A 22,575-nucleotide genomic window follows, 5' to 3' on the forward strand; every position below is an offset into this window, starting at 1 on the left:
TATAAATACATACACACACACACACACACACACACACACACACATTTTCTTTACCCATTCAGCTGCTGGTGGACATCTGCTGCTTCCAAGATTTAGTAATTATTTTGAGAAGATACCTAGAAAATAAGTCATTGCATTGAATTAAATTTCTACTTTAGTTTTTGGGGAATCTCTATAGTGGTTGAATTAGTTTACATTCCCACCAAAAATATGGAAGTGTTTCTTTTTCTCTACAGCTTCACCAGAATTTGTTATTATTTGATTTATTTGATAATAGCCTTTAGAATATAAATCTTTCACTCCTCACCATGAGCAAGAATTTAGTCATGTTATCCTTTTCCTTTGGTAACTGCACCTAATTGTCTTTTTTCTCTGCAGCAGCTGGAGCCCCAGAACTCTGAGTTCTGAATAGTTGACTTGGAATAATAGTATCATGTGGGAAATGCTAAGCTCAGATCCCTCCCAGTGTGGCATCAGCCATATCACATCCTGACCTTTCCCTTTCTAACCCTAAAGGTATATGTGGTCTGGAACCTCCCAGATTAGAAAAAATGACCTAGCATCTCATTGCTGAGCAGTCACTTTCTATGGCTTTGCTGCCACACTTTAGCCAGCAGGAGCTGTGAACTGTCCTTTAGTTTAATCTGGTTAAAACCAGATAGAGAATTAGGTCAGAGGCTTCTAGCTGCAAAGCAGTCTGTTTCCAGAACTCCAGCAGAGGTGTGGAATAAAAATAAGCAAGGACAGTGGGGAAGGTATTACACGGCATTTGTATTTGACCTGTTCTAGGTCAAAATGCTAGCTCAGGTTCTGAAATTAGACAAGCATTGCAGTGGGTAGTAGTGAGACTGCATTAGCAACCAGCATAGGGCTGTGATGTTCTAAGACACTCTAAGCAGTAACTCCAGGATGATGGCATTTGGAACTGAAGTTCTGCAAGGCATGTAGAGGTGAACTCCCAACAGTTTCTAACTTTGAAGTATCTAGGCATTTGGGGGTGGGGCCTCAGGGCCTAGAGATCAAAGCAGCATGCTAGGCCTAGAGGGTCTCATAAATTCCACTAAGAACCGGTTTCCCCTCAGTTTCAGAAGAAAGACAGGAAAATCTGGAAGGTCAATAAGGAGGATTACTGATCCAGGCCTGTTTTGCTAGCCACATAGTAGGCCAATGACTGAAATGATGAGTTTTACAAAAGAGTAAGGGTTTATTCATGAGTCAGCCAGGTATGTGGAGTCAGAAGAACAAACTTCAAATCTGCTTCCACAAGGATGGTGCAGGGGTTTTTATGGGATAAAGAACAGGGTGGTCTGAGCTATGGGGAAAGGTGATTAGAGATGAATAAAAATGAAATAATTGGTAGTCTACACATACCTAATCAGACTTCATAGCTCTCCTGGTTAGAAAATGTCAATATTAGTATCCTCTGGGGTGGGTTTTAACCCTCTCACTTTGAAAGATCACCCATTGGACACACACACAGACCCAAGTGAAGGGTAGGTGGATTCATCCAGCTTGAGTTACCTTCAAGTTCCTGATAAACATTGATCATGACCTATGTGACAGGTGTTACCTCTAGCAAAGCTAATGGGAGAATATTGCTCAGCTATGTGACCTCTTAAATGAATGGTAAAAGTTATTAAGAAAAAGCAAGTGAAGCTAGAGGGTTCATTCCAGTTTTTCTTGGGTTTCAACAGCTGTAATTTTATCACCCAGAAACTGGTTCTCATCTCATTGAAGGTGGGTCCTGAAGAGAATATCCACTTTGGAATTTGACCTACACAACTAAAAAGGCTTATTTCCATCAGGTGTGGTCACCAACAGATAGACCTTGCTTTTTTACAGGGATGTTCCAGGGGATGAGATATCCAGTTTGGAGCAATGAAACCAGGCATTGCTGGGAACTGATGCAGGGGCCAAGTCTTGGAGCCCCCATAGACTGAAAAGGCAGGTCCCTGGGTGCTGACCCCTCCTGCCCTCCAATGCCTGTCACTCCTCTAACCTTCATCTAGGCTGATGTTTATCCTATGATACACTGGGTTCCTCTGCTCTTGTTATTTGAGCCAGTGCCATTTAGACCTAAGTGGGGGCAAATGGCTAATGAGTGGACTGGCTGTCTAGGAACAGTGAAATACAATCCTGTCTTTCAGGATTGTATGTCTGATGGATGGAGAGAACAGACTTTTATAGTAGTGCTGAAAGGTGATGCCCCTTCTGGGCAGGTGGCCTTGACATTGTCCAGACCAAGGCGTGTTTAAAGAAAACTCTGAGCTTCTTTTGCATAATTGACTTGCACCTCTCTTCTCTGTCAAGTCTCCCCACACTATGTTTGCACTAGGTCACATGGGATCTTGTTTCATTGACCTTACTCCTGCTGCCAGGGAGTGAGGGGCAGCCACAGAATAGAGAAGAGATGCCTGTCTGTCTCCTGGCCCTGAGTGATCACATCAGAGGCCATTTTTGAAATGAAAGTCCCTGTATATTACTTTCATTTGTCTCTTTGGGTCCACATTTCCACATTAGTGACAGAAGGTCAACAAACGGGGCTAAATTTGGACCTAATTAAGTGGCAACTTAAAGTATTGTGAGGTACATTGGTTTTGGAGTCAAATAAATTTGAATTTAAATTTTAAGTTCTCCACCTAATATCTGCAAGATCTCAGCTGAGTTATTTAACCTCATAGCATCTCACTTAATAGGTTTCTAGAAAACCTACATTTATCTCCTCAGATTTTGCGATGAACATAATGTTGTTTATAGGGTGCCTGGGACAAGGTCTGCTGCACAATGCATCTTTGATATTATTATTGCTGAAAAAAGAGAGATATGTCTAAAAAGTACTTTTTGAATATCAAATGCCTGTTCAGACACAGAGTGGAAGAGGTTAATGGATCATTTGATATTACTTCACCTTTCTTGAGTTTATTGTTTTCCAAACACATGGGAATCAATATACCTCATTCTATAACATGCCTTGTTCAAAATAGGCATGGAATAGCCCATGTGACTTTTCCTGATAACAGTTAGTGCTATTTTCTAGATTCAAAATAGGTACTCAATCACCAACAGAATTTGACCTTTACATTCACCTTCATGGGCAGTGAATTCAGCAAATTATGTGGAGGACCTACTGTGTTCAAAGGGCTGTGTAGGATAAGGATGAATCCAGGTTGTGTGTCCAAGCTACACTACAATAGTGAAGGAGATATTACAAATATCTATGTAATAATATCTAGACAGTAAGTCTACAACACTCTTGTTCATAAAGGGGTTAACTGCATTCAAAGGGAGAAGTAATTTCTTACCAGTTGAATGAGGTGGTGTTATTTGAACTGAGCCTTAAAGGGTGAATAAGATTTAGATGCAGAAGGATGAGGAATGAAAACATTTGGTAAAAGGCCTGGAGGTCCAGGATATATTGGAGAATAGAGTGGTGGTCCTAAGTGTTGGAGTATACTGTGTGGGGAGTGCTATCATCAGAAGTAAGATTGGGAAGGGTGCAGAGATCAAACTTTTATTCAGTAAACAGTGAAGAACCACTGAAGTTTTCAGGAAGGGAAATGATCTACTCTCATATTCCTGGTTGGGAGGGATCAGGTCCTCAGTCTCCCAAACCAGTGGACATAGAAGGCTTAAATAAATGAGGTAATTGAAATGGTTTTAGGGCTCCAGGAGGGTCCAACTCTCTTACAGAATTCAAGATTCTCTGGTTTAAGACAAAGACTTCTCTGGGTAGCCTGTACCCAAAGGAGGAGTGTCAGTGTGTAGTCATTTTCTGTCTGGGGTGACAGGTCTTGAGAATGAGATACCTGCTGAAGAAAAGAAAAACAAGAGAGAGACAGATATGGGATCAGGGGGCTTATAGCCTCTCGGACTAAAGCCTCAAGCCTCAATTACTGTTCTCCTTAGCCTTTTATTGGGATTCAAACAAAAAGTAGCAACAGGGCAAGTGGGAGGAATAATTAACAGGATTAGTGAGAACAATACAACTCAATTATCACAGGGATGAGACTAGACTTAGTTAGCCATCATGTTATCTTTCCTTTGGGCATATCTCAGCAAAAAATCTAGTGTTGTCCCAGTGTCTTTCCACAGGAACTAAGGTCCTGCTATCATTTCCTTTTACACTAGTGCTTTTGCTAGACTTCCTCCAGAATCAAACCATCATATGGCTTGGTCAGGCCTGAAGTCCCAAATAGGTAATATTGAAAGATAAACTAAAGAATGTTTAGTGATTCTTCACAGGGGAGGATACTCAAGAAAATGTGGGAATCTAGCAGGACCTTGGGAAATATTTTCCCAAATAGTAAATTATGTCAATCAAGAGAACTACCTTATCTGTAGGTTGGCATTTATTATAGGAGTGTGAAGCCTCCAGCTGCAGTCTCCTTTTATTTTATTTTATTTTTTTGGTACCAGGAATTGAACTCAGGACCTTGTGCTCGCCAGGCAGGCATTTGTACCATTGAGCTATATCCTTGGCCCTGCTTTTAGTTAATTGGGGTTGGAGCCAAAAGTCCTCAGCTGTGGCCTTTTCTTGTCCTTTGAGGCATAACAGCTTCACAGGCTAATACAGGCTTCAGCAGTGACCAGTGACTCATAGAGATTCACTTACTATGAGCCTGCTACCTATCTCCAGATAAGGTGCCTCAGGTTTGGACAACTCACAAGTAAACACGGAAAACGAATTGGTTAATATTAAATCCTGCTCAGAGCCACTTCATAGTGGTCTCCATCACATAACACTCCCCCCCCCAAATAAATCCATTTTTTCCTTTCCTTATAAAGTGTAGAACTTTAGCTTTTTCACATGAAATAAAGTATTTTATGGCTTCTCTTTGGCATAAATTTTCAGCATCAGTACATGTGTATTTTGTAAAACAGAGTTAACAATAAGCTCTGTGATTCCTTAATAGTCAGTCTGCTGACTGACAGGGCTACTAAGTGACTAACAGGCAGGTGGTATATACAGCATAGATACTCATGGCAAGGGAATGGTTTTTGTCCCCAGTGGGATGGAGTGAAATACCCAAAGATTTCAGCACACTATTTAGTATGGGACACAATTTAAAACTTACAAATTGTTTAGTTCTACAATTTTTCAGTTACTATTTTTAGATCATAGTTGACCATGAGTAACTGAAACGGTGGAAAGTAAAACTTAAGATAAGTGCAGCTAAGGTAAATGCTCATTCCTTCCCCCATGTCCCATTGAAATCTAGAGAGGCATGGTAAGAAGAGAACAGCTATCAGGATAAAATACATTAAAGACAGTGAAGGTGTTTGGGGAAGGACCATGAGACATCACTAGATTGGGTCACTAGTGGGATGGAGAGGATGAGGTAAGTGCTGTAGCACTTTCCATGGGGAGCAGATCCTAATGCAGGCTGTCTGCCAGGGGATGGATGAAGGGATGAAGAGGCAGGGAAAGCAGCAGGCCACATAGCAGCCCAGGAGGGATCAGAAATGGAACTTGAAGGGATGAAGGGGTTAAAGGAAGGGTACCTTGGCTGCTTGCGTCAGTGAAACCAGCTGGGTTATTAAGAAAGTGAACAACTGTAGTTCTGTGCAAACCCTGTTTCTCTTGTATTGAGCATAAGAGGTCAGGCATTTGGGTGATTGTTCAAATGTGACAGCTGACTAAGTCTGGAAGGAGGCAGCCTGTCATGTGAGGGAGTGAAACTGTGGTTTGGTCACGAGGAGCTGTGAGGAAGGCTGGGCTGGTTCTGAACCAGGCATTCTTGTAATTCTGTAATCTCCCAAACATGGAGGTGTGTATAGAAGGGTACAAGCTCTGTGAGGAGTTTTCTAAAGAAATACTTGCTTGTGACATGAGAGGGACAGCAGAACAGTTACCATAGGTAAGTGTTCTGGAAGGTTCTGTCCTGAAGCCTGAGGCATATTTTCAGAAACAGTACTTCCTTTTGCAAATAAGCATAGCTTGTTCCAAAATACTTACCTTGTCTCTTTGGTCCCTAGAAATTCAAACCTTTGGAGCTCCTCCACCCTCACCACCCTCTGCATCTCCAAGCAAATGGCTTGACTTGGTCTGGCCTAGCCAGACAGGAAGTGGAGACTGGCAGAGGGAGGGAGGCAGGAAGGGAAGGAGTGTGTGTGTGGGAGGAAGAGATAGGGAAGTGGGCGGGGCTTGAGGTCCATCCCACCATCTTTCAGGAGGGCAAGCTGGACTGATGTCCCCAGAGGAAGTCAGGAAAGGGCTATGTCCCAGAGAATCCACCCGTTAGGGAGAAAACTACCCTAGATAAGGCAGCATCCTTGATTTGAGTGTGGGAGACCTCACCTCTAAAAAGTTCTATTTTCCCTCCAGACTTAGGGTGTGTTTGGTTTGTTGCTCCTCAGGTACAGCTTCTGTGGCTTGGAGTTGGTCTCTTTTTAAATCAGCTGCTCTCTTTCTCTCCTTTTCTTCCTTTTCTCACAATCATTGCCTTCCTGTTTTAAGAGGCTGTGTGGGTAGTGGCTTAGTGTGGGTCAGACGGCCTGGGTTTGATTCAGCTCTTCGCCTACTACTGAGTGCACTTGGGGAAGTTACCTTATCTCTTTGAGCCTCAGTTTCCTCTTTGTTAGGATGGACTATAATAGTATCCATTTCATAGAGTAACATGTCACATTGTGATTGAGTAGATATATATAAAGCTGAGAGCACTACTTAGGAAGTAGTAGATGCTTTATCTGGTCTATAAATATTAACTGTATTATCTGTATATCTCAATTATTTGTCATCCATCTACTAGTAATCTATCATTCATCTATCATCTGTCTGTCAGTCTATTTATCCTTTGGTAATACCTTTTTGAATTTTGTCCAGTGATACAACAAATACTGAGAGAGCCCACATAATTTATATTTCTAGGAATTATAAAGCATATACTACATTTCTATGTAAAGTGTAGAAATTGTACTTTAACATTTCAGTCACGAAAGGCGCGTTATCTTTCAGAGCTTTCATTCCCAGGAGAAAGTTCCTCTTTACATTGACCTTTTACTTGTGACTTGGACCTGCTACTTTTACTTCTACATGCTGGAACTATTTTTTTAAAAAGAAAATGAATCCTTTTCCCATATAGCAGCTATTTAAATTTAGAAGATGTTTATCACATCCTTCAAAGCTCTCTAGTTTCCAGTTCTGTAGGAACCATGACATTTTATCTGCTTTTCTCCTGGCTAAAGGGCTGGTCCCCCCTCTCCCACTTCCCCTACATGTTCTGTGCAGACATTGATTGCTACTTCCTTTTAAGGAAAGTTCTATTAATGCTGTACAATGTTTCATGACCTTTTTTGGCTACATTTTCATATCTTTAAATTAGGGGCCACTTATTACTCATGTTTTTTGTAAGACCAGTGCAGTGCTATACTTGGCACAGAGAAAGTGTCCAATAAATGCAGATAGAATCATACATTTTTGATGGACTTGGAGCTTCTGGGTTATTTAAACCCATGTTTAACCCATGTTTGGTTTCCCCTGTTGTATACACATGTCCTGTAAGCCGTGTCTGGTGCTTTGTGCTGATTTGTTTCAACCTAAGTATAGGGTACATTTTTATTTATTCCTAATAAATTGTGACCTTTACATGTTACTTCATAGGTCTTTTTGGTTATATGTTTTAAATTGTGATTTTTTAAATTTTGTGAAATTAGTAAACATTCCTATTTTGTGACTTTTGGTTTTACCATATTACTGACTAAAAATTGATGACAACTCTGAAACTGAGTCCATAGTTCATTCTAGGGACATTTCTCTGGAGTGATGACAATGGTTTTGAGTACTCATCAGTGATTGCAAAGTGACCCTAATCAGCACTATCCATCTCAGATTTTTCTGTGATAGGTGAACATGAAAGAATTTCGTAGATGCTTGCTAAAATTCAGATACTCATCACTTTATTATATATCTTTCTCCTACTTACTTGATGTTTTCTGGTACCTACAGGATGAAAGAAAACTGAGCTGGAGAATCAGTCAGTTGATTTCTCTATCCTTTAGAGAATTCCTCTTCATTTTAAGTAGAAAGCCACATAAGGTGATGTTAGTTGGTACAAACTGAAAGGAGACAGAGAACAGTTACCATCCTCATGATTCATTTTACCACGAAGCTACCACTTGAAAGTGAGAATATTGAGTCCTACATGATGTGTAGCTCCCTGATTTAGACATCTTTGTTATAATCACAGTTGTATGATGTCTTCTTTTAATGTTGGTGGTGTTTTGAGTTGAAGTGGAAATTCCCAGAGTTGTATATAGTGCACATTACCTGTAAGAACTTTATACTTGTTGCTGGGGACGTTGGAAAGAATGATTAGAAAGAATGATAAAGTCTCAAGGAATTTTTTAGTTTTAAGGCACATTTAAGAGAACACTGAAATTTGAGATTTATATTCTATAAAACAAATACATTTATAATAATTTCATTTCTGTCTGTACCTGATGATTGTGCTAAAGAAGGAGCCCAAGCCCTATATTCTGATCAAAATGATAGGTGAGGTATACTATTAAATGAAAAATATAGGCTCTATTCTGCTGGACAGAATTCAGGGGAGGACCAAAGTCAGGGCATAGTATAGTACCATTTGTGGAGGAAAATAGATATGGGACAAACTGATAATTATTTATTTAGTGGCCTCTGCTGGTTAGGTGACAAAGCCTAGTACTTTTTGAATTGTCAGTTTATGAATGCATTATCTAACATAAATAATAAGTGCATAAGATCAAGAAAATTGAGTTTGGGGAAACAACAATACATAGCCATTATTTTCTTTTCTAAGGTGGATGGGCTTTGGAAATCAATATCTTTGTATTTGAACTCTACTTGACTGCTGTAAAGGCTGGGCATGGGGGCAAGTTACCTAAGTTCACAAAAGTATCCTCTATAAAACTTATAAAGACCTTCCTGGCTTCTGGGCTGTTTTTGTGCAGCTCACACATAACAAGGACCATTTCTTAAATGTCATTCTATCCAGGGTAACAGGTCCCGAGAATGAGGTGCCCATGGATGAAAAGGAAAAGAAAGAGGGACAAGAAAAACAAGAGAAGCAAAAGTCTGGGATCAGGGGGCGTACAGCCTCTTGGACTGCAGTCCCAATTACCAATTTCAGCCACCTTTTATTGAGCTAGAACCAAGGGCGTGGCTAGTACAAATGGGCTGATACCAAATGGTTTTAGTAATTAAAGGATAATCCTTCTCCAATTCTACCTCTTATCCTGCTGGCATAAGATTCCCGGTACTGGAAAAAAAAAACAAAATTGTTTTAGTGACTAAATCTTAGATGGTGAATGTATTTTGGCTTTAAGTTATTGAATTAGAAGTTCACTTAGAACTGATCATTAGATCCAGGCACAAAGATTCAGTGCGTCTTCATAAGGGAGTTGATGTGCTTGGTTCGGCAGCACATATACTTTATAAGAGAGTTGAGTGGTTAAGCCAGTAGTGTTAAGCCTCTGTCCTCTAGACTTTTAGAAGAAATTAGCCAATTAGGTATAAATCATCTGTCTTAGTCACTTTTCAGTTACTGGGGCAAAACACCTGACACTGACAACTTAAATGCCTCTGTGTGGGTTTATTTTGGCTCATGATTACAGTCCCTGATCAGCTGGCTCCAAGGCAAGAATGGTATGGTGAAAGGGTTTACGGGGAGGAAAATTGCCCACATCATGGTGTCCAGGAAGCAGAGGCAAAAGGAGGAGCTGGGAAGGGAGACATAACTTTTCAGGTCACACCCCCAGTGACCTGCCCCTGACCAGGTCCCACCTCCTAAGCTCCTCTGTTTTTGCTGCATTGTTGTGTCTATGATTCTTAGGGAGATTGGCCTGTAGTTCTCTTTTGGTTGGATCCTTCTTCAGTTTTGGTATCAGGGTAATGCTTGCTTCCAGGAATGAATTTGGAAGTATTGCTTCCTTTTCAATTTCATTAAACAGTTTGAGAAGCAGTGGCATTATGTCTTCCCTAAATGTCTTTTAGAATTTAGCAGTGACCCCATTAAGATCTGGGCTTTTCTTTGTGGGTAGGTTTTAAATTACATCTTCAATTTCATTGACTAATACTGGGTTATTTAGAATTTGTAATTCATATGTACTTAGGAACCTGTCCATTTCTTCTGTCTTTTCCATTTTATTAGAATACAAGTTTTTGAAGTAGGTATTGATGATCTTGATTTCTTCAGGATCTGTTGTGTTTTCACCCCTTTTATTCCTAATTGCATGTCTTTGAGGCCTTTCTTTCCTTTTTTGGATAATGTTGGCTAAGAGTTTGCCAATTTTAATCTTTCAACGAACCAATTCTTTGACTCATTGATTATTTGTATTGTTTTCTTAGTCTCAATTGCATTATTTCTGCTCTGATGTTTATAATATCCTCCTTTGTATGAACTTTGGGCTTGACTTGCTTTTCTTTTTCTAGAAAACTGAGGCTCAACATTAGGTTGTTTGTTTGAGCTTGCTCTGTTTTTCTGATATGGGAATTCACCACTATGAATTTCTCTCTTAGGACTCCTTTTTTTTGCATCCCATAAGTTCCCATATGTTGTATTGGTATTATCATTTAATTATAGGAACTGTCTAATTTCTTTTTAAATTTCATCTGTGACTCACTGGTTGTTCAGAAGGATGTAATTTAATTTCCATGTGTTTATGAAGCTTTTGTGGTTTCTTTTGCCATTGATTTCCAATTTCATTGCACCATGCTCTGATAATATACATGGGATAATTTCAATTCCTTTGTATTTACTTAAGCATGTTCTATGAGCTAGTATGTGGTCTATTTTGGAGAACATCCCATATGCAATTGAGAAGAAAGTATATTCTGGTGTTGTGGGGTGGAACACTCTGTAGCTGTCTACTAAATGCATTTGTTAAAAAGTTTGGTTCAATTCTGATATTTCTTTGTTTATTTTTTTGTCCAGTTAATATATTTGTGACAATGGAGTATTGAGGTCCCCCATTATAATTGTGTTAGTGCTTAATTTTTTATGTCTGTTAATATTTGTTCTATATAGTTTGGTGTGCTGGTATTGAGTGCATATATATTTATGATTGTTATCACTTCCACTTGGACTGTTCCTTTTATGAAGATGTAGTGACCTTTGTCTCTCTTAATCAGCCTTGGCTTGAAATTCACTTTATCTGCAAAAAGAATAGCTACCCCTGCTTTTTTATGGATTCTTGTCACATGGAGTATTGTTTTCCACCTTTGACTTTCAGTCTATGAATTTCTTTTTGAATTAAATGTGTTTCTTTTTTTTTTTTTTTTTTTTTTTGGTTTTTCTCCGGTACCGGGAACTGAACTCATGACCTTGCACTTGCCAGGCAGGCGCTTTTGCCGCTGAGCTAAATCCCCAGCCCCTAAATGTGTTTCTTATATGCAGCATATTATTGGATCTTATTCATCCATTCTGCCAATTTGTTTCTTTTGATTGGTGAATTGAGACCATTAACATTGATGGTTACATTGTGCCATCTCCATTAGTTTTGAATGCTAGTTTTGAGGCATACATCAGCCTGGACTGGAGGTTGTTTTCTTTTAGGGCCTGAAATACCTCACTCTAAGCTCTCCTCTGAGAGTTTGTGTTGGGAAGTCTGCTGTGATTCTGATGGGCTTCCCTTTATAGGTAATCTGTTTCTTTTCTCTAGCAGCTTTTATTATTTTGTTCTTGTGTTGAATTTCTGGAATCTTGATTATTATGTATTTTTTTTTATTATTATGTATCTTGGTGTAGATTTTTATGATCATGGCTAATTGGAGTTCTGTATGCTTCACTTATCCATATGTCAAATACTTTTTCTGTGCTTGGAAGTTTTCTGCCATTATTTCTGTGAACAAGTTTTTTATGTTGTTTCCTGCTTTTCCATTGACTCTGATCGATCTTATATTATTCTTGTTTGCATCATCTAGAAGCTGTCAGATTGATTTTTCATGGTCCTGGGCTATTTTTAAGAAATCCTTCTTTTCATGGTCACTAACTTCAATTCTGTCTTCTATATCTGATATTCTGTTCTCACATTGGATCATACTGCTGTGTATACTTTCAATGGAATTTTTAATTTCCTGGGTATCTATTTGAATCTGTTTCATGGACTCCATTTCTTTCCTATATAGGACCTTCATGGCTTCTTGCATCATTTTCCTAAGCTCCTCTGTTTTTATCTATATCTAGTCTAGATTCACTAACCATGTCTTTTATTATGGCCATCATCTCTGTAGTTATCTGATAAATTTTTAAAATTTGATTTTTCTCTAGAACCTCATTCATCTGCTCTGTTACTTTTGCTGTTACCTCTTCAGAGAATCCAGGTGGTTGGCTTTTGAATTATTCTATTTAATTGCCCCCTGGGTTTGCCTTTGCTGACCTGGAAGTCTGGAGTTGCATCTTGCTCCTGTGTCTTCTCATTTTCTATTTCTTTTTTTAAGTTTAATTACTGAGTTGATGCTTATAAATTGCTCTTGGCAGGTGGCTTTATTTCTAGTATTGAGAACACTTAGGAAATGACTATTTCTCCAAGATGTCTTCAGGTGTAGCTGGCTTTTGGGGTTTGAGTATGTTATAAGATCCTACTTTTTCAATTTATTGAGGATGAGAAGTTACTGCCTGTTTGGCCTAGCCCCTGCTTCTTTGGCATTGCCCTATAGTATTGTTTATGACCCTCAGGCAATCTCAATCTTGGCATACCAGGAAGAACAACTGATTAGAATAATTATGTCCCCTTGGCTAAAGTAGTATAATCAGTAATAACAATAGCATCAAACACAGCCTAGAAAATAATAAACTGGGCCAGGGATGTAGTTCAGCAGGCACAGTGCCTGCCTGGCAAGTGTGAGGCCCTGAGTTTGATTCCTATACAAAAAAAAAAAAAAAAAAAAAAGTACACTGAAGAGGATTAATGACAAATTGTGATAACTATTAATTTGTCACCTTTAACTATATAAACTAGATTTGTGGTTATATAACAAAATCTAAGACAAGCTAGAAATTTGTATACTGTACATATTTACTCAATGTGGCAATTTTACCTCCAGGGGAGAAAATTTAAAAGAGCTTAGGGTGAAAAATAGACAAAGAAAAGAGATTAGAAGCAAGGCTGGAGGACAAAGGAAGATTATGCAAACTTTGGGAAACTGGTACAGAAGACAGGAGGGAGAGGGAGAAGGAAGAAATAAGAATAGAACAAAACAGCAACAAAAAACTAGAAGCAGTGTTCACACTCATATAAAAACAAGAACGAATAAGCAAAAAAGGAAGATAAGAAGAAAAAAATATCTACTTCAGGGCATGTCTCTGCTGTCACTGATAGACAGAATGGACAGATAGAGCCCAGATCCATGTTGGCTAATCCCAGCAAGGCAGCAGTAGATTTATGGTGGAATAGTGGATAATCCCAGCAAACCAGTACCTTTAGTTCTACTAAAGTTCAGGCTGGTTTCTGGCTGTGAGGCTGGAACCCAGGTTGTTCAGCCTGTAACACTCTGTGTGCCTCCTGCTGGCTTGAACTTGGTTCCCTGCTAGTTTGAACTGCCTCTTGACCTCCTGCCAACTTGAACTCAGCTCCACTTTATGCTGACACTGGGAGCTACTAGGTGGAACCAACCTGCAATTGCTCTGACTTCTGAGCTCAGATGGCCCTTTTCCAAAATGGCGACCAGCCAATTGCTTTCTCCTGGGGTGTGTCTGAACACAAATAACTCACCAGCCACTACAGTCCTTTGTGTCCACCATTCTCTTCCACTGGTGTGTTTCTCCATGGATGTCTCTAGAGTTACACAGTCACTATGCATCTGCAGGTTCAAGCTACTCCTCCCATGCAGTGAGCCAGACTTCAGAGAGAAAGCTCTGGTTGCCACCTCTTTCTTGTTAGTTGAGGTCCCTCTCTTTACTGTCCCCGTGAGCTTCAATTGTTGCTTCAAATACTGGCTGGATTCTGGGGACCCACTTCCCTGCTTCCCTTCCTCACATTGCTATATTGCAGCATCTGGACACCAAATCTCGGAGAGGCTGTTTCTGTACTGTTTACTACTCCACCATCTTCCTGAAAGTTACATTATCTTTTATAATTAAAAATAAATTTATCTTTTTGAAATTGTTCCTAAGTTTAAGATGACTTAAAATGTAAAGTAATAATTTATTTATTAAATACATATTTTAAAGTGTAAAAATCTTTTTAAAAATTATTTTTATTATTAAATAAAATTGTATATATTATGTACAATTTGATGTTTGAAATATACATATATCTTGGAATGACTCAATCAAGCTAGTTAATACATGCATTACTTCACATTTATGATTATGTCATCTTTGAAACAAAAAGTAAAAAGTACTTTTCAATGTCCCAGTTGTATACAATTTAACAATTTTTTTTTTGTTTTTTTGGTACCAGGAATTGAACTCAGGACCTTGCACTTACCAGGCAGGCACTGTGCCACTGAGCTATATCCTTGGCCCTTAGCAGTACTGTAGTATAGATAAGAATCAAATGTTGTTTTTTACTTTAAAAAACTTACTTGACAAGTGAAAATTTTAGATGTTCAAGATGTAGGTAATGATTTCATATACACTTATAATAATTACATAAATGAATATGTACTTTACATAATTACTAGTTGGGTGAGAATAGGGGGATAATGATACTTAAAATCTGTTATGTTTCAAATTTCAAGTGAAAAATACAGTATTACTAACTACAGCCAGCATACTGTGTATTGGCATCTCATGTTCACTGTAGCATTGGGCACAATAGCCAAGTTACAGAATCAGCTAGTGTTCACCAGTGGATGAATGGATAAAGGAAATGTGATACACACATGCTCACGCACACAAGAATATTATTCAGCTTTAGAAAGGAGTGGCTTCCTGTCTTTTTTTTTTTTTTTTTCCTCAGAGACAGGATCTCACTATATAGTTCAGGCCAACCTTGAACTCACTATGTAGCCCAGGCTGACCTCAAACTCATGGTGATCCTCTTGCTTCAGCCTCCTGAGTGCTGAGACAGTGGCATCCTGTCATTTGCAACAAAATGGGTGAAATTAGAACTCACTGTGCTAAATGAAATAAGACAGACATAGAAATGAATGATCTCACATGTGGGATCTAAAATGTCCAGTTCACAAAAGCAGAGTGGAATGGCTGTTACCAGGGTTTGGGGGTGGAGTGAGGGATATGTTGATCAGAGAATAAGATGTTTTAATGTTATGCACAAGAAAGTGATTTGAGAAGATTCAATCAGGGCTCAAGGTCAAGGCCAGTTCAAAACTAAAGGAGAGCTAACTGTTGATGGTGGCATGAGATTGAATTTTTTTGGCCTTTCATATTGTTATCTCAACCTTCTTATCTAGCAACCCCAATCTGGTATAAAGGTCTTCAGGAATTCAACTATAAAGGTCTTCATTTATTCATTTTCCATTGCATGCTTTTCAGTTTGACTTGGTTCCTTGGTATTTTATGAAATTAACTATTATTTCCTTTGCTGTATTTGCTAATTTACTCCCTATTAAAATTTTAGGCTATGATATCCAATGGATCACTAATAGATCATTTCAGAAATTGTGGAAAACAATCATTTTAGAAAACAAGACTTTAATTTAGATATCTAGTAGACTTGAATTGAATTCATGTGTCAAGAATATTTAAATTATCTTTAGTTGTTATTTTCAAATTGTCTCAAGCTTAAAAATAAATCATTACTATTTAAAAATTATAAAAATACATTGGAAGTATTTGTCCTTTTCTACTAGCAGGGGTTAGGTGAGTTATTATAGTTAGGGAGAAACATAATTGGATAAAAATTCATATGTTACCATTTTTTCATTTACTGCACTTATAATCTTTTCTTTGGGGTCATATGTTTAAGAGGAATTAAAATTCTCCTCTTACCGTTTATTTTTTTCAAATACCAAATTTTAGTTAAAAGAAGCTGCTCAAGCTTCTACTAGTTTTATAGCTCTATATGTTGTGTAAAACTTCCAGATACTTTTATATATAGTTATCAGAGATTATTCTGTCAAAAGAAGATAATAATAATATGGATGTATGACATGCATAGTTTCATTCTACTAATCTTAACAAGTACCTATCATGCACAAATTGTTTTCAAGTCATGGTAAGGGAGGTAGGAATCCAAAGATGTCTCAAGCATAGATCCATCCTCAGCAGAGTCTAAAATTGCATATTGATTATTACCTACATGTTGTTTCTCCATCAGACATTATGCCAGAGAAATAGGCCCTGAAACTGAAAGAATTTGTATAGCATTCAGTGTTGTTATTTAGAAATGGCAAAATAATTGCTGGGTGGAGAGCAGGAAGGGAAAGTCTGAAGCCTGGATGAGCCACTGTGCATGGTTGTCTGAAAAAATAGAGATTTGCTTACATTTAGAACAGGTCTAGGAAAATTAGTAGAGACCTTTAATTTTAAGTTAACAAAGCCACCCAGTGGTTTATTATATAAAAGAGCATAAGCAGCAACTTGTCTGTGGATTGACTGTGCAAGTCTTTAATCAAGTGTGATTTAGATGCTGGGTATTTTTCATTAAGTTCACAAAAGAGGGTCAGTTTTATTGAGGCTCGGGCTAATATCTTATTTATAGTTTTCTTTTTGTCAAAATGAATTTAAGTTTCTTACCTGAAGTACAATGAGACAGCACAAACTGGAACACAAGACCAAGGGAGAAAACGCTAGTGATAGGCCAAAATGATGGTGATTCTCAAACACTGACTAACCCCTACATATTTTCTACGAAACAAATCTAAATTTTCAGGTAAAAGTGGAGACTGATCAGTTATAAAACTCAATGGCCAGAAAGATGAAATAGTTTTTAGAAAAAGTAAAACCCCCCTTGATGCTAAGAGTAGAGAAAATTTTCTCTGGACATTCTCCAAGTGAGATATTGCATAAGTTAATGTGTGTTCTCCATTCTCATAGCAGAAATAATTCTGAATCTTGGAAGATGGTTTAATTGTATCTACACTAACTGGGAAGAATGTGTAGCAACCTCCATTTGAAGGGCTTGTATTACCTAATAAGCATCAAATAAGCCATTGGGTGCAGATTAGTAGTATTGCCGTATTGCACACGAGGCAATGGAGATCTAGTGAAGCTAAGAACTTCCCCAAAGTCAGGCTGTTTAGAAATGGTGGAACTGGGTTCCAAACCTGGATGATCTAGTTCAGCACCCATGGCCTTTTTCCAATAGACTATACTGTCAATTAAATACAATAAGGCTCATTCAATGGAAAGAATAATACTCAGCGCCCCCCACCCCATGTCTGTGGGGAATTGGATAGATGTGTTTTAATGTGATGCCAAAGATGAGGTCAGAGTCACATGTTTTTGAGATGACTTAGGTGACCTTGCTGTCTTCCAGAGGTTATCTCTGACTCTAGGCCCTGTACACTTGTTTACATGCATGTGTGCACATGCCTTTGGCACGAAAAACAAGACAAAAGAGAAACAAATATACAGACAAAAAAGGACCAGGAAATCCATGGCTTCCTGCCTTTAAGAAAGGAGTTGAAAGTCCATGTCCTTTTTATGGCATATCCTTAGATACAAGGTCTAAAATATAGCAATAATGAAATAGATATTTTGCTTGCTATTTTTTAAAAGTGGTGCCTAGAAGCATTTGTGAATGGCATCTAAATTTATTTTTCTTAACCAGTTATGAAAGTTGATTGATAATCAGCAAGACAAGTCTTGGAAGGAATTTAGTAAGAATATGATGGTATCATTGAAACATTTTTAGAAGAGTCAGAATTTATAGCTTGAGGTTTTTTTTTTTTTTTTGAGACAGGGTCTCACGTGCAGTTCAGGCTGGCCTTGAGCCCATTTTATAGCCCAGGCTGGTCTCGAACTCATAACGATCCTCCTGCTTCAGCCTCCCAAGTGCTGGGATTACAGGCTTGTGCCAGTACGCTTGGCTTCTAGTTTGAGTTTTAAATGAAGCATTTAGAATGATCTTTTAAGCTCAGCATTAGGATGTGGTTAATGTCTTTGCTAAGAAAGCTTAAAAGGTATAATTTACAAAAGGACTGTTCTATATACATAAGTCTTCTTAACAACAAATTTCTGTGTCATTTTACAGGAATACTTAGCCTCGCTCAATGAAGACACCAGTGCTCCTACATGATTCAATGTCTATATCAGGACCAACTTGATGACTTACTACACATAGACTTATACACACCTTTTCAGAGTGATAATCTCCCAGTAATTAGCTGAGTTCTTTTTTTTTTAATTTTTTTTTTATTTTAAAGAATAAAAGAAGGATAACATAATAATAAGGGGGACTTAGCAAATTACAGACAAAATGGTAGGAAATTATCAATGGTTATCGTTTTACATATTATTATCTACAAAATAGTTTCTCAGGAAAACAAATAGACAAATAATAGTGAGTTACAGACAAAAGAGGTAGGAGATTATCAAGAGTTGTTGTGCTATACTTTGGTATCTTCAAAGTGGCTTCTAAAGAAAATAAATAGAGCTATACATGAGTGACCTATTGAAAAATCATTAACTATTCTCAATGGTTGTTGTAGGAAACACATAATAATAAACATACATTATGAAATAGGATAGGAACATTACAAACTTAACACAGTTATGGATAGATTAGTAGGAAAATATCAATGGCTGCTGTAATACGTGGTGGTATCTTCAAAGTGGTTTCTCAGGAAGACAGAGAGATGCAAGAAGGTTCTAATAAGTAGTTATAGCCTAAGGGTTGTCAAAAATAGCATATTACCTCCTCACCAGTGACTCCTTTCACTGAGGTATGATGGCTGGAAGGAAGGCCAGGATTGAAAAGAAGGACCGAGAGACTTGCACCTGTGACTAGCAACAGGCTGTTTTCTTGTTCCTCCATAGTCATGATTACCCAGGACTCCTCGATGGAGATGACGGTCTGGCCAGAGGGAGAAGGCAGACCATGCCCCAAGCCCTCTCATTCCTGTTGGAGTAACTGGTAGCATGGGTTTGAGCTCTGGGGCCTCCACCTCAGAGGGCAGACTGATCTCCAGTGGTCTCCTTTGCATCCAGGGCATGGCCCATGGGGCCTCTTAGGGCAGTTCCTCTTGAGGTAGCCTGAATTAGCTGAGTTCTTGAAAGATTCATCCTATCAATGGATTGCCAATAAAATAGAGTCATGCTGAGATATAGTGCAGGAAATATTGGTTAGGGATCAAGACACTTGGAATTCTCAGGTCTATGATATCTGATAAGCACTTGATGTGTCCATTTTCTCATGATCATGGAGCGAGACTCGATTCCTATATCAACTCTGATACCTATTGGCTGGATGATATTGGATTAGTCAACTGAACTCTTCATGCCTCAGTTTTTAGTTTCTTTACCTATAAATTGGCTTACCTGTAAATTAGGCATCTACTATAAAGTAGATGTTAGGTAATATTTTTTCTCACTGTGTACAGGTATTATGCTTTTGTATATTTTCAATCTTTGTTAAGAATCTCCCTTTCTTTCTCTTTTCTTTTCTTTTCTTTCTTTCTTTCTTTCTTTCTTTCTTTCTTTCTTTCTTTCTTTCTTTCTTTCCTTCTTTCCTTCTTTCCTTCTTTCCTTCTTTCTATTTCTTTCTCTCCCTCCCTTCCTTCCTCCCCCCATCTATCTTTGATCATAATGTAGTCTAGGCTGACCTTGCACTCATGATCCCCCTGGGGTTATGGTATTAATTATTGTTACCCATGCGGTCACTGTAACAGGTGAGCTTACTGCAGCTGAGAGACTAGGTAATGTGAAGAGTACAATTGAGATATTTATGTAAAGTACCAGACACCTGGTGCAAAAGAGTTTCTCTGGAAGGGTAGCTAATGCTATTCCTGTCAAGTCTATCTCACCCATTCTCTTTTCTTCTTTTAGTCATGTTTTGAAGATTAATGAGAAGAGAACCACATGGTTAAGCAACATGAGGTTCAGGAGTATGACAGAGGTTTAGATCAAAGGGTATAAATAAAACTGAATATTTTCTTACAGGAGTGGCAGAAACTCAACTATGATATCTATACACTGCGGCAGATGCGAAGGGAAGTGAGAAACAGATGGAAGCACATTTTAGAAGATTTGGGTAAGTCTGAAAGACTTTGTAAGTAGTAAAAATAGTTGTGGTTATTACTCTTTTCACTTTTTTATAAAAAAAGTCTACTACTTTTTCATAAAAAGTTTGTCAGTAATTAATTAATTAAGGCTACCATGTACTTTTCTCAATCTTGCTTTTTTATATTCATGCATAAACATCTGATATTTCTGTTGTCACCAACCTCTGTCTTGAGAGGACACACTTCATGTCGCTCCTTGTGCCAGTCCATCTGTCCTAGGACAGGGTTAGCACAGGGCAGTGGAGTCATATGGGAGGTACTGTTTACTGTTTTACCACTGTACATGTATTGAATTAGATTGGGATGGTTGGTCAGTCAATAGTAGCTTTAGAGATGAGGAGGGTTGGGAGAAATGTTATTTGTGACAGTCAGCAAGACAGTACGAAATTTCAGAAGAGGTAAAAAGAAGAAATATTTTAAGGATGAGAAAATTACCTGTGGCACTAAAGTAGATGTTAGGTAATATTTTTTCTACATTCTGCTGGAGTTGTGATGTAATCACCAAGGCCCCACATCAGAATAACTTTGTTTTAATAATTAAAAAGCAAATTTATCAATTTTGAAAGCCTTGATCCTTCTGCTCTGAACATGATGCCCAGCACCATAACTTTTCAAAAGTGGGGTGCCAAATTGCTAGCCTCGGGGCTGGGGATTTAGCTTAGCAGCAAAAGCGCCTGCCTGGCAAGCGCAAGGTCGTGAGTTCGGTTCCGGGTACCAGAGAAAAACCAAAAAAAAAAAAAAAAAAAAAACCAAAACAAATTGCTAGCCTCTGTTGCTTTAGTTGGGGTACAGTGAAGTGAGGTGAACTTCTGCCCCCTGAACTCACCCAATGTCACTGTGAGTTAGTCTCCTTTTGTGTTACAAGGTAAGTTACCGAGGCAGGTTTATGTCTTTTCTCGTTTGGCCAAATAATTCTAAGCTGCCAGGCATAGAGTCCATTATGCTTGGAGCAGGAGGAGTCTGCAGGCGACCACTTTGCAGGTTGGATGGCAGGTAGGAATTCTGGGGACAGGAGCGGGTGGTGAAGAGTAAGGAACGGTAGGGAAGAGGGTTTCATACTAAACAAAGGGCAGCAGGCAGGCAGTGGCTGAGTGTATGAGGTGTAACTCGGAGAAAATGCTAACAAGGAAGTCAGCAAGAAGAAACATTGAAAGAGTTTTAATTCAAGACTCTGCCAGTCACCCTGTGCTGGGAAGCAGCACACGGAAGACTGCCCCTGGCTTCAGTTTTCCGATGTCTGTGCAGATTCTGTGTTTGGGCCCCCTTTTTATATCTGGTGGGGACCGGGATTATAGGACGGTCATTTATTTCCTAGTGACTGCTTCACGCGAAGGATACATTTTTCTACCTTAGGTTTTCAAAAGGAAGTGGATTCTTTGTTGTCAGTGACGAAACTTAGCACCATGAGTGATTCTAAAAACACGAGGAAAGCACGAGAGATGTTGTTAAAACTGGCTGAAGAGACCAGTATTTTTCCAGCCAGTTGGGAGCTCTCAGAGAGATATCTTTTTGTTGTGGTAAGTGGATACCTTTCTTTATCTGCCCTGGTTTTGTTTTAGATTTTTGCCTTTCCTGTTATTCTAAATACTGCATTCTAACACCACTCACAGAATCAAAAGACAAGGTGGCAGATGGTCCCGCCGTGATATGAACTGCTTTTCATTGGCCAGCAACACTAGAAGCACCTGAAAATCTTTGAAAATCAAAATGTCTTGATCACCCCTAAAGCCTTTTGGGCTTGGGTTGTGCCTTAAGCATGTGTGTTTTTCAGCTGGTTCTGCTGTGCAGTCAGGGTTTTGAATCATTTGTAGGTCAAAGAAGTGTGAGAAATATTGTTTATTTCACCTCAGATTGAAAAGTAATTTGAAAAGACTCTAGCATGGGTGGAGTGTTTTTTGGTAATGTAAATAAAGGGTTAAGATGTGTCTCTGAATTTATTAAGAAAAGTTTAAAAAATGTTTCACTTGCTTGTCATTATTTCTAAGATAGGTTTTATTTTTGTTAGATTGATTTTCCCTTCCATCTGACTTGGTGTCTAATATGTCAGTCTCTCTCTCTCTTTCTTGCAGGACCGACTCATTGCTCTTGATGCTGCAGAAGAGTTCTTTAAAATTGCCAGTCGAACTTACCCCAGGAAACCTGGGGTCCCATGCCTGGCAGATGGCCAGAAAAAACAACCCTACCTTCCATTTCCAAGTCCCTAAAGGACAAGCTCAAAAGTAGAATGGGAGTTCTTCCACTGGGACTCAACAGCTGACCAAAATTGGAAGACTGCATATAGAAGAGAGTGAGCAAATAGAGGGCTTGCTAAATGAGAAATGATTCTGAGCTCTACAAAGATATAAGGTCTTCCTGAGGACCTTATTCTATGAAATGTTCCTGTTGTATTGAAACACCCTGATGCTCTTGCATCTAGAAAGTTAAAGAGTTGCTGGGGCTGGGGATTTAGCTCAGCGGCAAAAGCGCCT

General features: G+C 38.6%; 1 protein-coding gene across 1 annotated transcript in view; it reads left to right on the top strand.

The window, feature by feature from the left end:
- Nucleotides 1-22,535, top strand: part of Mreg (melanoregulin) — a 69,084-nt gene extending 46,549 nt beyond the window's left edge. The window contains exons 3-5 of the mRNA XM_005396901.2: nucleotides 19,986-20,076; nucleotides 21,461-21,624; nucleotides 22,177-22,535. Of these exons, the coding sequence (XP_005396958.1) occupies nucleotides 19,986-20,076; nucleotides 21,461-21,624; nucleotides 22,177-22,311 (390 nt within the window). The 3' untranslated portion in view covers nucleotides 22,312-22,535. The remainder of the gene's footprint in view (nucleotides 1-19,985; nucleotides 20,077-21,460; nucleotides 21,625-22,176) is intronic.
- Nucleotides 22,536-22,575: the final 40 nt, after the last annotated feature.

This window comes from Chinchilla lanigera, unplaced genomic scaffold, assembly GCF_000276665.1.
Source record: "Chinchilla lanigera isolate Chin_1 unplaced genomic scaffold, ChiLan1.0 scaffold00056, whole genome shotgun sequence".
In the NCBI taxonomy this organism is placed as follows: domain Eukaryota; kingdom Metazoa; phylum Chordata; class Mammalia; order Rodentia; family Chinchillidae; genus Chinchilla; species Chinchilla lanigera.